The sequence below is a fragment of the Prunus mume genome, linkage group LG8 (genome assembly GCF_029339155.1).
Source record: "Prunus mume cultivar Tortuosa linkage group LG8, ASM2933915v1, whole genome shotgun sequence".
NCBI lineage: Eukaryota > Viridiplantae > Streptophyta > Magnoliopsida > Rosales > Rosaceae > Prunus > Prunus mume.
In genome coordinates this window covers 11794312-11807105 of record NC_142705.1, presented here as the reverse complement: position 1 = coordinate 11807105, position 12794 = coordinate 11794312, and the positions used below count along the sequence as shown (strand labels likewise).

The window sequence follows — 12794 nt, the reverse complement described above, 5'->3', positions numbered from 1 at the left end:
CAACAACTTTAGAGTATGCATGCACGCTTCATATGCAAGGATGTTTCTTCGAAGTGCTTGGAATTTTACTGCTTATTAGGGTTTTGAAGTGTCTTTGCTTTTCAGTTTTTTCGATCGAAAATGATAAATCTACAATTCACTTCTTGTCCCATGCCCTGTACTGTACAAGTAATCATCACTAATCCACTTGAAGATGTACCAATCTTTTTCTCTTTTCGATAACCTTTTCTTCTGGGAATCAGCTATCGAACTCATCTGATTGACTATACAGAAAATATTGTTTGCATATGGTAATTACACAACAACAAATAACTTCGTTTGCATATGGTATTAGGTAGGGGCAGCGAGAGAGGACTTTCTTCTAAAGGGAGTTTATAATCAAAGATCTTCAAGCAAGTCAAGTAAATTGCTCTTTGAGCCAAAACTGACAATAATTTCCGCAGTAAGGTTAAGATATTCTAAGGATAATGTTTCATGCACGAGCATACGTGAGTTAGATCAATTGGACATAATAGCGTCTTTTGCATCCGAGATCTACGCACTGAAGTGAAGCCTTAAACAGTTCGAGCACTAAAATGGGTCACTAGGGTTAAGGATCCTAATGTGAACGTCCACAGTCAGCAGGGCTTAAAGATCATCCTGATGGGACGATCTTTTTTGTTTTTTTCGTCTTCTCTTCTCTTGTGGTGGATAGGAATGGTTTAGGTGGTAGCTCGATGCTGCTTTCAGCCAACACATATTGTTCCTTTCTAGTTGGGAGGAATACGTTCGGGTCTTTTTTAATTGGGATCTATTTGGGAGTACTTTGTAACTAAAATTACTTTTTATAACGTACTTAGGTAAATGGCACCAGATGAATACTTTTTTCAGGAAAGCTTTGACATACAGATGTAAAATGCACTTCATTGAAAAAATGACTCCAGCCGTAAGCAAAATGTTACATTAATTGCTTTATGCTTCTGCAGCCACAGAAGAACAGGCACATTTATCTAATATACAGAATTAACTCTCATCTGTTTCTCGGCGTATTATACGTATAACCAATTCTACAATACAAGGAACAATGCGATATGTTACATAAAATGACAGGCAAATTCATCCATGTTGCGCACTTTTTGCCCCACTCATTGAATTTGATGAAAGAATGTGACTCTAAGATACGCTTCATCAGTATGATGGTTAGCTCCATGGTATTAACAGTTGAGAGTAGAGATTCGCAACAAGGTCGTGCACACTCAAATGTGCACAGTTGCCATTCACTTGTCCAGGCAAAAAGGAGGTACAACTAAAGATAATTGGCATCAGATGCTTCCTCCGTGGAGACTTGAAAGCCCATCTCCAGATCATGATTGAAAGAAAATAAATATTTAGTTTAGGGCATAGTGAACCCGCTCAAGGAGTTGCACAACCTGATTAACAGGGATTAGCGCATATCGCGATTTCAAACCGGGCTTTACAGTGCCTTGTGCCCCAAGAGGTGATGATAATACTGCCTCTTGTTGCATACCAGTCAGCTCCAAGAATTGAGAGAGCATGTCACCATCAAGTATCTTAGGTACTCCTACCTGCATCAACAAATAATACACACATGCTCACACCGCATCACTCATGCACAGAGAGGCATGATAACAACATAAAATATTCATCTTTACATACAATAACATCTGATGCACCCCATATTTCAAAATGAAACTACGTATGATGTAGCAGTATTCTTTTTTTATTTCTTACTCTCAAACTCATCTCTCCAGCTAATCAAAGGCACATTAGAATTGAAAACCAAACCATCAAATTTATTAAGGTTTCTGTTGGAAACAATTTTCTCAATCAGTTGTAATCAATTTTAAGAATCAGATTTTAAATCGAACTGTCAACCGTGTATTATACTAAATGAAACTAATCTGATTAAATTTGGATGCTGGCATCGACCAATTTCTTTGTCAACCCAATCACTTTAAGCACAAATAGAAATAGCAACACATTCATGGTATACCCCCGTAACAAACTCCAAAGGCAAAAGGGAAAAAGATAACAGGAAAAATATATCCAAAAGATAAATAACATGACATATTTTATGCATAGTACTAGTGTTCATGCACAAGTAAGCATGCCAGTACATATAGGAAAAGATTTACGAGATCCTACAGTTCTTACCGGATTTTCACGACTACGATACTCATTATGATCATTCCCAAGAATAGGAGCAGTTAATGGATGCACCACTAGTCTATCTTGGACAGCTTCTAAGAGTTCATATTCTTCCCTGGAAAGCATAAATAAATATTTTAGTAAAATAAAATAGATATCTATTAAGCATGATGTTAAATTCCAATCAAGATTTACAATAAAAAGACAAACACATTGACCATCTACTATTAAGAAGAACATTGAACATTTGTAGAAGTAACCATAGAAACTTCAGTGCATCTGTGGCTGGGGGAACCAATAAAGACAAGATGCATAATGCATATTGGTTTATGGTGACTAGAGACTTTCACTTTAGGAGGGTATAGAAAATTAGTACCTTAACTACAAAAGTCAGGATTCTTAGATTTTTCATTGCCTCACCTAGCTCAACAAACAGACATTTTCTTCAAAAAAATTATGTCTTTCCAGAGGCAGCTTCACTATGTTAATGGTAAAACGAGTTATAAAAACACAGGCTAAATCCCCGGAAATTGGTGGTGAGCCAAGCTTACTTGCTCAAATGATCTACCACCATGTGTAGGCAATAATAGCACATAAAGACTTTAGATGCATCTCTAGGATGTCTGACGCCTTTTATTTGATGCCAGGTCTAAAAGCATGATGGTGCAACTTTTTTGAAAAGGAAGGTTAGTAAAAGGGAATTAAGGCTATTTTGCACACCTTGATATTGGCACGAAGGTTATTATGCTTCCAAGCAGTGTACTCACAATGATGGCGTTTTGAGAGAAGTCGATATTTCCATCACTACCCTTCAATACATCATCAGCTGGGAGTTTATATGAAAATGATCCCTAGAAAGAAAATTATTAATGTAACCACAAGGTAAGCATCAAGACATTTCACAACAATTTATAAGATACTTTAAGAACCAGAAGTTCAGCAACGAGCAATAGAAATAGTTTCTGAAAGTATATTTTCTAATCTAATAATATCAAGTTATCACGCTCTCATGGACATTTCATCATTTCTATATTGCAAGCATCCACTTACGTACACACTTTTGTACCAAACTGTTAAATTCATGATGTATATTATTACTCTCATTCATTAACAAAAGAAAAAAGTTGGTCTTGGTGAATGTTGCTTATAAGTTACAGCCCATTTATGTTAGTCTTTTATATACTCATGAGTCATGAAAATTAATATCTAGCAGGAGCAAATTAACCTTGCAAGGACTGCTTTTTAATCAGGATCTCTTTCACTTATTTTGAGGAAAAAAAAAAGGAGTCAATAACCATTAGGGTTTGCTTTCCTATTTACTAGAAAGGTTTCTTGTTGGTTTATTTCCTCATTGGGGCTCCAAGTACGGCTGATTGCAACCTACAAAAGCAGACTTGAATACTGGAGTGAAATTACAGATTTTTTAATACCAGGATTGATATTAAAGATTGAAATCCTATCTTCATTCCTCTTGTTCTCTCTCTCTCTCTCTCTCCTCTCCCTATATTTCCCTCTTTTTGCTTTCTTCCTAATTTTTCCGCATCATCATTACATGTCAACTCCAGATAGGTATACCTAAATTCAATTCCTTCAGTTACTTCAGGCATTAACAATTTGAACTTCGAACGTTTAAAGGCTATAATCCAGTAGCTAAGAAGACAGAGTAAAGCTGTACCTTCCTGATGCTCATAGCTATCTCGCCCATATAATAAGCACAGCTCACTGTTAAATTACATTCTGGACTTGCGGTATCTGGTACACAGAATTGTAAGAAGAAAAAAGGTTAAAACGGTACCACTTCCAGACGAAGCATAGAGCATGAACAAGGTATGAAGAAAAAATGATAGAAACCAAACAATATGAAGGTATTAATAAATTTGACTACCACCATTATTTGTCTGTCAAGAATCCACCACCACCATACATTGATAACACTATCTTGACATTAAACATCACGAAATTTATGAAGTAGTGTAGGCTCATTAGCATTTAATTTAAGGCTGTCTGAAATATAAAAAACCATTTGTAAAACAAAAAACTCAGTTTCCCACAAAATAAATTTCTACTTCACCATCATGCCAATTGCAGTGGAGCATTTCTCTATAATGATTTAAATCATAGAATCTGTTCCCGACGAGCAAGTACCACATTAGCAATGTTTTCCCAACATCGTGATAAGGAAAATGCATTTTACTATGTTACAAGCTTCGTGTCAATAACAAATAAGTTGTGAAATAATATATCTGATATTAGTTTCTTCCTTTTGTGTTTTCTAAAATTACAAACCATGTATAATTCACAAAATTTCTATATTTCTGACCAAATCAACTTGCACATTGTAGTCAAACAAGACAATCATTTTGAATGCTATACAAGTTGGTATCAGCTAAAAAATCATACTTCCAAAAGACAATCAATTTCTCTTCATATTTAAAGCAAATACACAGATAGTCCAACGTTAATCTCTATAAGCAATTTCTGAGTTGCACATCCTGCTGCTTCTGTTCCAACCCTCAACTGGGTTTTACAGGACTTAAGCTGGAAGACAAAAAGATTTGAAGACATTGATTTACAATTTCACAGGAAATTTAATCTTTTACCTTCTAAATAATCTGCACAAGAAAGAACAGCAATGCTTCCCTTACGATCTGAAACAACAGCAGTATTGACATCCATAAGAATGCAATCAGCAACTAATCTCTGACATGGATCAAAGTACAGTTGCTGCAGCTTTTTGGAATCCTTCCACACAGAAAGAAAAGCAAACAATATCAGGACAAATAATACAAAGTACAAGGTGTGACCATATCGTAACTTCTAACGTAAAAGTTACTTAGACAAAGAAAAATAAACAAAAAAGTAGAGAGAGGAGAGATCGATGAAGCTTACCTCATGATAAGCATAGAAAAGACACCATCACGACAATCACCAACAGCAATTGTAGTGAAATGTGCAGTCAAAGACGTAATCATAAAACGTGTCCTTGCCCAAGCAAACTTTCTCACTCTTTGGGAATTGTCATTTGGAAACCCGCATACATAAAACTGAGAAAAGAAGACCAATATATTCATCAACAGTTGTCATACAATAAACCAGATTAACCTTATCTTCCAACTACAAAACTTTAAAACACGCATATAGAACAATATATAGGGAAAAGAAAGAAGAAAGAATAAGAAAGAAAGAAGTTTGCTACTTACAGCATTACCAGAAGACGCCAAGAAGTAACGATCAAGATAAGGACAGATTGCAAGCACCATCCCAGGCCATTTGGTTACATAAGCCAATCGAAACTGCCATGCTTCAGTTTCTTCAAGTTTAATTCCATCACAGCTCGTATCATCTGGGCTACTGCAAAGACTACTGCTTGAAAGCTGTTCTGTGGCATACCCAACAATTTCATGAAATGGAGATGCACGTTGAGAAGATGACCCTGCCTTTGAGCATAATGTCATTGAGCCACTGTCTGAATTTTGCACATGTTCAAGACAGAGAACAATAAGACGTCCCTTGGTACTGTTAACAAGAATCCAGTCAGAATGCATGCCTATCAAACAAAAGGAATTGAGAATGACCCTCAAACATTTACACATTGACACAATGCCTGGAAATTAGTTAACATTGAAGACCCTGAAAAACTTCCATTTACAACTGAACCTTTTAAACTCTGAGGAAGAGAGAGAAATAAGGACACATGCTTTACCTCTCAGCCTCACCACTAGGCATTATGGCTGGACCAGAAGATAAACTCGTCCCAACCACAAGAACCTGTTCATTTCCAACCCTCACTAACTCCATGGATTTCCCTGTTTCACCGGGTTCAAGTTTGAAAGATGACAGCACTGACCCACTAAGAGGATCTACACAGCATATATCGGATGAAGATGTATCATTACTCAAATCAGTCCTCATCACAAGCAATAGCCTGCTTTCACTATGATAAAGGACCTCCCTCGGAGTGCCTCCAAGATGAAACTTCTGCACATTAAGCCTCTTACTATGCACCATCTCTACCTAGAATCATCATATAACATTGCTAGAATCAATATATCCAACTTCAAGATAATTTAGTAAAACAAATTAAGGGAAAAAAAAAACATTACAAACATGAGCCCCACAGACTCACAAGCTTTTAAGCTCACAAGCAAGCACTCACTCACATATGCGTACACACAAGCGTAATTTGAAAATACAAAGACTTGCAATTCCTATGCATTGGGAGGTCCCAAACTCCACCCAACCTTGGTTAAGGCATAACTCAGTCAAATGTCCTTGGACAATGCCAAATGACCTCAGCAACTATGATAAGATTTTCTAGGGAAGTGTTAGTTTATTTACTACACCTTATCATTCTTTAATAAATTCAGTATCAAAACATTAGAAGCTAATCAACTTCACAGATTCGGCCAGTTCCACTCATCAATCTTGTTCCAAATATTGTCAGGGAATATCTCTTTTATTTAACAAGGCAAAGACATTGAGCACAAGTGAAATTCCATTTACTGACAATACATTCAATGGGATATACAAACCATCAACCTTTTGTTCCAACAATCATATAGGAACATCTAGCCTGCTAGGACATCTGTGGAAATGCATGAACATCTGTCTAATTCTAATCATATAATAGCATAGAACAAATTTTTTAACTGGAACATAATTCCCATAGTCCTACGTTCTGAAAGACAAGAGCATAGGACATCTGTGATTAAGAATGAAAATAAGTATATTTATTCAAAACCTCAAAAATACCATCAAATGGACACAAACATCCACAGTTCCCAAATGAAAAGAAAATAGAAATTCCATGAAAATCTAGAAATCCCAGTTCTGTGAAAATTAAATCTAAACTATATAGAAAAATTAGTGGCAGTTAATATGGTAATATACTCAAGATAAACCTTTTTGCACAAGGCTCCATACACTTCATAGATTGAAGGCATAATTACAAGCTGACAAGAGTAGAACTAAAATCAAACAAAAACATATTGATAAACTAGATTCAACAAAATGAAATATATAGACCAACAAGAGCAAATAACAGTATGGAGTAGAACTCTCACCAAATGTAGACAGTTTTCTGCAACAAATAAAATTCCCTTAGGGCATTCCACATAACATACAGGAGTGACATGCGTCGAAGATTGAAATGAGATAGAAGTATATGAGAGGCTGTGCCTTGCAGTATGCAACAACCAAGGCCTATCACTGAGAACAACTATATCACCATCTAGCGAGTCACTCAAAGGAACCAAGAAAACAGGGGTGATGCCAATCCGACGTGTAGCAATCAACTGAAGTTCAATAGGAAATTTGTCTTTTGTCTTCTCAGAGAACTTAACATCATATATTTTCGGGCCAAACGAATTTCCTGCTGATGGAAAAACAGTATTTGTATTAACTGAAAGAGATCCAACAGGCATTGTTGGTGAAGCAGGCCATTCAAAACGAAGCAGCATTCCATTCCTCAATCCCGAAAGGACATACAATCGGTCCACTAATACAAGCCTTACATCTTGAGGAATGCAGCCACTAATAGCAGTTCCCAAAGTATTTGTTAACGAGATCGTCCCAGAAGCAAGAACTCTCAGTCCTTCATTAGGCACAAGAGACAAAACTTCCACTGAAGGCTTGTGCGTGCCAATAACAAAGATATTACTGATGTCAACTCCAAATGGAAGGGTGGCAGCACAGCTATTTTCCACCAGACTGGTTCCCTCAAAACATTTCTGAGGAATGGAAACACACGATAATTCATTTTGCAATCTCAAATGTTGCATTTCATATATTTCATAATGATGCGCCGAAAGCAATCTAACCCCAAGAATGAATAAAAAGCATGGATTAGACGAAGAAACAACAATTAGATTATGTCCAACAGCCCCCAAACTGATACTCATATTTTCTGGGAACCAAGATGTGCAAACCGGAGAAGGCAGTGGAATACCTTCAGAGTGGGCAGCCTTGGTGGGTAAACAGAGCCTAACTGCACTTTTGTGAATCTGAATCAGCAATCCATCATTTACAACACCGGAGGCCAAAGTAGAAACGTCAGGCTGAAAACCAACTGAATCCGTCACATCAGTAAAGCTTAAACCAACTGATAATACTCTGGTCTCCTCAACAAATGATAGCACAAGAAAAGAATGGTAAGAATCAATTACTTTCATTCGTAATGTCCAAGTACCAGTAATCCCTTGATATATAGGTGCAGTCCTCAGTAGCTTTTCCACACTTATACCATTTCTAATAATCCTTAGTGACCCCTCCGGTGCCACTCCACAACAGGCAAACATTTGATCATGTTTTTCATCATGGTAATCCACAACTGACATATCCAATACTGGGGCAATATTTTGAATAGGACTTGCATAAAGAAGTGCCCCATTTTCCATTTTCAATACCATCCCGTCTCCCATCTCTACTATTGCAGCCAGAAACCCGCCTTCAACCCACAAAACTGCCTTGCAGGGTAAACCTTTGTAAAGACACTCAGATTCTTGAACCTTAAGTCCATCAGGACCAAAGATAATTTCAATCATGAAATATTCTCCTGTATCTGCACAAATGATCATTCTGGGATTTTTAGCATTTCCCGGTTCCCAACTCCATGAACACACATGTTTGTAAGTCACATTCACATTGTATTTGTCACCATCTATACACATTGGATCTAAATCGCTTAGTTCTAGTAAAGCACATGCAGCTACATTAAATAAACCTCCTTCATCATCAACCTGAAGTACTCTAGATAGATCACATCCTCTAGATGACTCTTGAACAAAATTTGCCTCATCAACCACATTGGATAAGAAATTTGGGCTTGTTTTGTGGACACAATAGGGGATCTGTGCATCTCTAAGATCCATTAGGAGAGCATCACCCTCCCTAAACATAAAAGCAAATCCATAAGAATGAGGAACTTCAACAATACTATGTGCTAACGGTCCATCTTCAGTATACGTAGAAATCACATAAATTTCCTGTTCACTAATATTCCATCCCAGTAACAGCAATTCATTAAGGACTGCCCCCCTCCTGCAATGCCAAAATTTTCCCATTGTATATAGAGTCATCAGAATGTGAAAATGACTTCTATCTTCAAACCATGTAAACAATTGAAAGCGCATTTTTTTTACCCCTAACACACATGACAATCATACCTATTTAGAAGAACGGCAAGTACAGGATTATGCCCCTTACTTGATTGACTAGGATCCTTTGAAATAAAGCTCATGCTCCATATAGTACCACATATACTGTCTTTTTGAACTCTGGCAGCACTAGCATCTGCTTCTTTTTCGGGGGGGAAGACTATTTTCTGAAATTTGGACAACAGAACATCTGAAAAACTTCGCATGAAAAATTTGCGGTCAAAAAGAAAATAAAGAAGCTTCATATGTTCTTTTTCTATACAAACAAAATTCATGTCATTTTCTCAAAAATATACAATACTGTAAAACCTATAATAAGAAGAAGGGAAAGCAGCTCAACCTTATCAATAATGTCACTGCCTCCAGACACTGAAACAGAGAACATAGCCAACTGGTTTTCATAAGCACTAGCAGCAATGAAACAGCCACTGTAAAAGCATAAACATAGAAATTAGGACTACAAAAAAATAATTGGACTGCCAAGAGCTTCTATTTACATATTCATTAGTTTATGGACGTCACTATTTTCATCAAATGATGCATGTAGGCTGGGTCACTCCCATCCCAAGAAGTGGCCTGATGCGGCTGAGGTGGTATGGAAGAGTTTATGCATAGACTATACCTATCAGAGAATATCTGTTTCACTGAAATCTCTACCACATGCACTAGAGCATAAGAAAAGAACAAACATATAATAAGCAAACACATGAACAAGCGAAGTTGTGCTCTACTCCATGTACTAAACTTTCTTCCTAAAAGACAAAGCTTACAATTATTCCACAAAATACCCACAGCTGTTTGATAGGGGGGGAAAAAGAGGAACATTCAGGATTAAAATGGTATTAAAAAAAAAAAAAAAGCATTTATTTAACAACAAAAAATATTATCTTATACCCCACTGCTCCACTTTTCAGTTCAACTTTCAGTCCTTTACCTAATTCCCCCTTATATTCCCTCTTTCTTACCCACTTTTATTTTCTCCCTCTCCTAACTACTAAAAAAACTATTTTTAATTTTTTTACTCGACAATGTTTAAGTTACACTTTTCTATCACACAAGAACATACATTGTTTGCAGAATCTAATGCAAGAGAAGTAAAATTACATTTAATATTCTATAGCAATGTCCTAAAGTTTTCCAGGAAAACAACAAGAAATCTAGTAAACAAATAATTTGCATATCTTTATTGGCTGAACTAGTTCAGGGTGCATAGCAACTAGCTAAAGATTATAAACTATTACATGAGAAGACATGACACGACAGAGCAAATGATTATATTGCAAGTACAAAGTAATTTCATCATGGAAATTGAAAGGAGAGGAGAAGGAATACGTGTTAAACCAAACTAAGTTATAAAACCTTTTTTCCAAAAGTTTCAACCACAATGGTGACTTACCTTGAATCAATGGCTAGCATTCTTCCAAGCTGATTCCTTGAATTTCCAGGATTAGAAAGTTGAACTTGTGTCACAGGAAAAAACCTACGTAAAACATTTCCAAATATGATAAGAGTAAGCAGCAGAGAAGGGTGGATTGTCAGTGTTGACAATTTGGAATATATAATTGGGAGGCATGGTTACGTTCCATTATTATACTTGGTGCATATCCTAAACAAACCTTTTGCTTGGTATTGGAGACGCTTACTGTCATATAGCTGGTTTTTTATTTTATTGCACTGTTCATCAAGAAGTAACACCAAAAACGAAAAGTTGAAGAAAGCAAGAAAACGTATATTTACCTGTGCATTTCATTGCAAAAAGAGAGAAATGAGAGGTTCCCAGAATCAGAAATAACAACCAAAAGGTCTTTACCCAGCATCTACCACGAGAAGATGAATACAACTTTGTTAATTTTTGAAATACAAAAAGGAAGAAAGAAATTTGTAAGGTTCTCCAAGTAAACGAGAAACCTGTGGGTTTTGGGTGCGGAATTTGTCATTCGAGGGTAGGATGGCAATGTCTTTAATGGTACCAAACACAGGCTGCTCACATATAGACTGTACAATCCCATCTTCACCAATTATGACCAACTCTATGGAAGTCTCCTGAATTTCAAATTTGCCACGAACCATTAACAGTTAGATTAAGCTATTTACTTCTGAGCTTAGGCAAGATTAATATCAAGCAAACGCAGTTCTTTTCTTTTCTAATTCCAACAAAATTACAATTAAATAAGAAGAGCTTGATCACAAAAGCAGTACTCTGTTTCTAAATCCAACAAAATTACCCTCCTGCTCACAATAGCTGCAGGCAAGTGGGTGAACAACATGAAAAGTGAGAGAGATAGATGACCTTCCCGAAGACGACGTCGTAGGAAGTGGGAAAGCGGATGTGACCATAGAGAACCTGAAGAACAACGCTCCCTCGGAGGACGCACTTGGCGAGGTAGTGAGAGCTGCTGGAGGAGGCTGATGACGATGATCGGGACTTTGCAGACGAACACTCTTCCTCTGAGACCGCCATTGACGATGGCCCCGAGAATTTCAAAGCTAGGGTTTTCTGTTTGTTTCTCGAGAAAACTTAAACGACTCTTTGATTTTCCGACAACTAAAAGGTCTCTATTTCTTAGGCGTTTGTCGTCAAGGCTCCAGGTGTCCTCACTGAGACAGACGGAGAGTCTAGAAAATTAATTAAGACTGATCATGTGTTATACTAATTAAGTAATTAGATATTTATAGCAATGAGGATTTTATCAAGAATTTAATGCTTTACAAATTAAAACTCTAATGAAATTTAAAACTAATCTTTTTGGAGGGATTAATGACAGTGACAGTAGAGGTGGCATCATGTGTAATGATGGTTTTAGTGCTACTAGTAGTAGGTGGTGGTGTGGTAGGAGTGCGGTGGCGGCAACGGCGGCGATGCTAATGAGATAGGCGATGTGATACATAATTAATTTTGTTTTATTTATCTTTAAATCTTTCACTCTTGTTATTTTAGAAATAATGACTATTTATATAGAATTGCAAATCAATGGCGATACTCATGATAAAGTGGTGGTGGTATAAATATGTGGTATATGTTTTTTTTTTTTTTAAAGTATAGCTCTTAAATTTTTAAAAATAATGACTACTTTAGATAAAATTTAATTTTATAATTTATAACTTCGAAATTCTAAATTTTTTCACAAAAATATTTTAAATTTATATATTTTAATGAATCCAAACAAAAGTGTAGGTGCATGTCAATTCAAAAGTTATGACTTTTATCTAAATTCCAAATTTATTTTCTTCTTTCAAGCATTTGCTCCAACAAAACAAACGCTACCCAACTGTCTTCCTAACTATTATTTCTCAACTAACACGCAAATATGATGGAGCACATCCCATCGACACGTTTATAACAAACAATGCATAATATTCAATATAAGCATGCTTACACCATGTAATTTGGAAATTAAGAAAAGTAGGTTGTATAACATGGTCTAGTCATTAACACATGACGCCTAATGCATGGCCTGCCAACAAGGACATCAATCAATTTTTATACAATGT

At 36.3% G+C, this 12794-nt stretch overlaps 1 protein-coding gene across 1 annotated transcript; it reads right to left on the bottom strand.

The window, feature by feature from the left end:
• Positions 1-883: 883 nt before the first annotated feature.
• On the bottom strand, positions 884-11946 carry LOC103339603 (Cleavage and polyadenylation specificity factor (CPSF) A subunit protein). Its single transcript, XM_008242926.2, is given in 16 exon segments — positions 884-1565; positions 2155-2263; positions 2869-2999; positions 3824-3900; positions 4749-4890; positions 5038-5060; positions 5063-5192; positions 5349-5664; positions 5852-6162; positions 7212-9186; positions 9312-9469; positions 9643-9730; positions 10699-10782; positions 11040-11119; positions 11211-11345; positions 11593-11946. Coding segments are annotated over 16 exon segments (4128 nt in total). The 5' UTR covers positions 11764-11946; the 3' UTR covers positions 884-1367.
• Between the last annotated feature and the right edge of the window lie 848 nt (positions 11947-12794).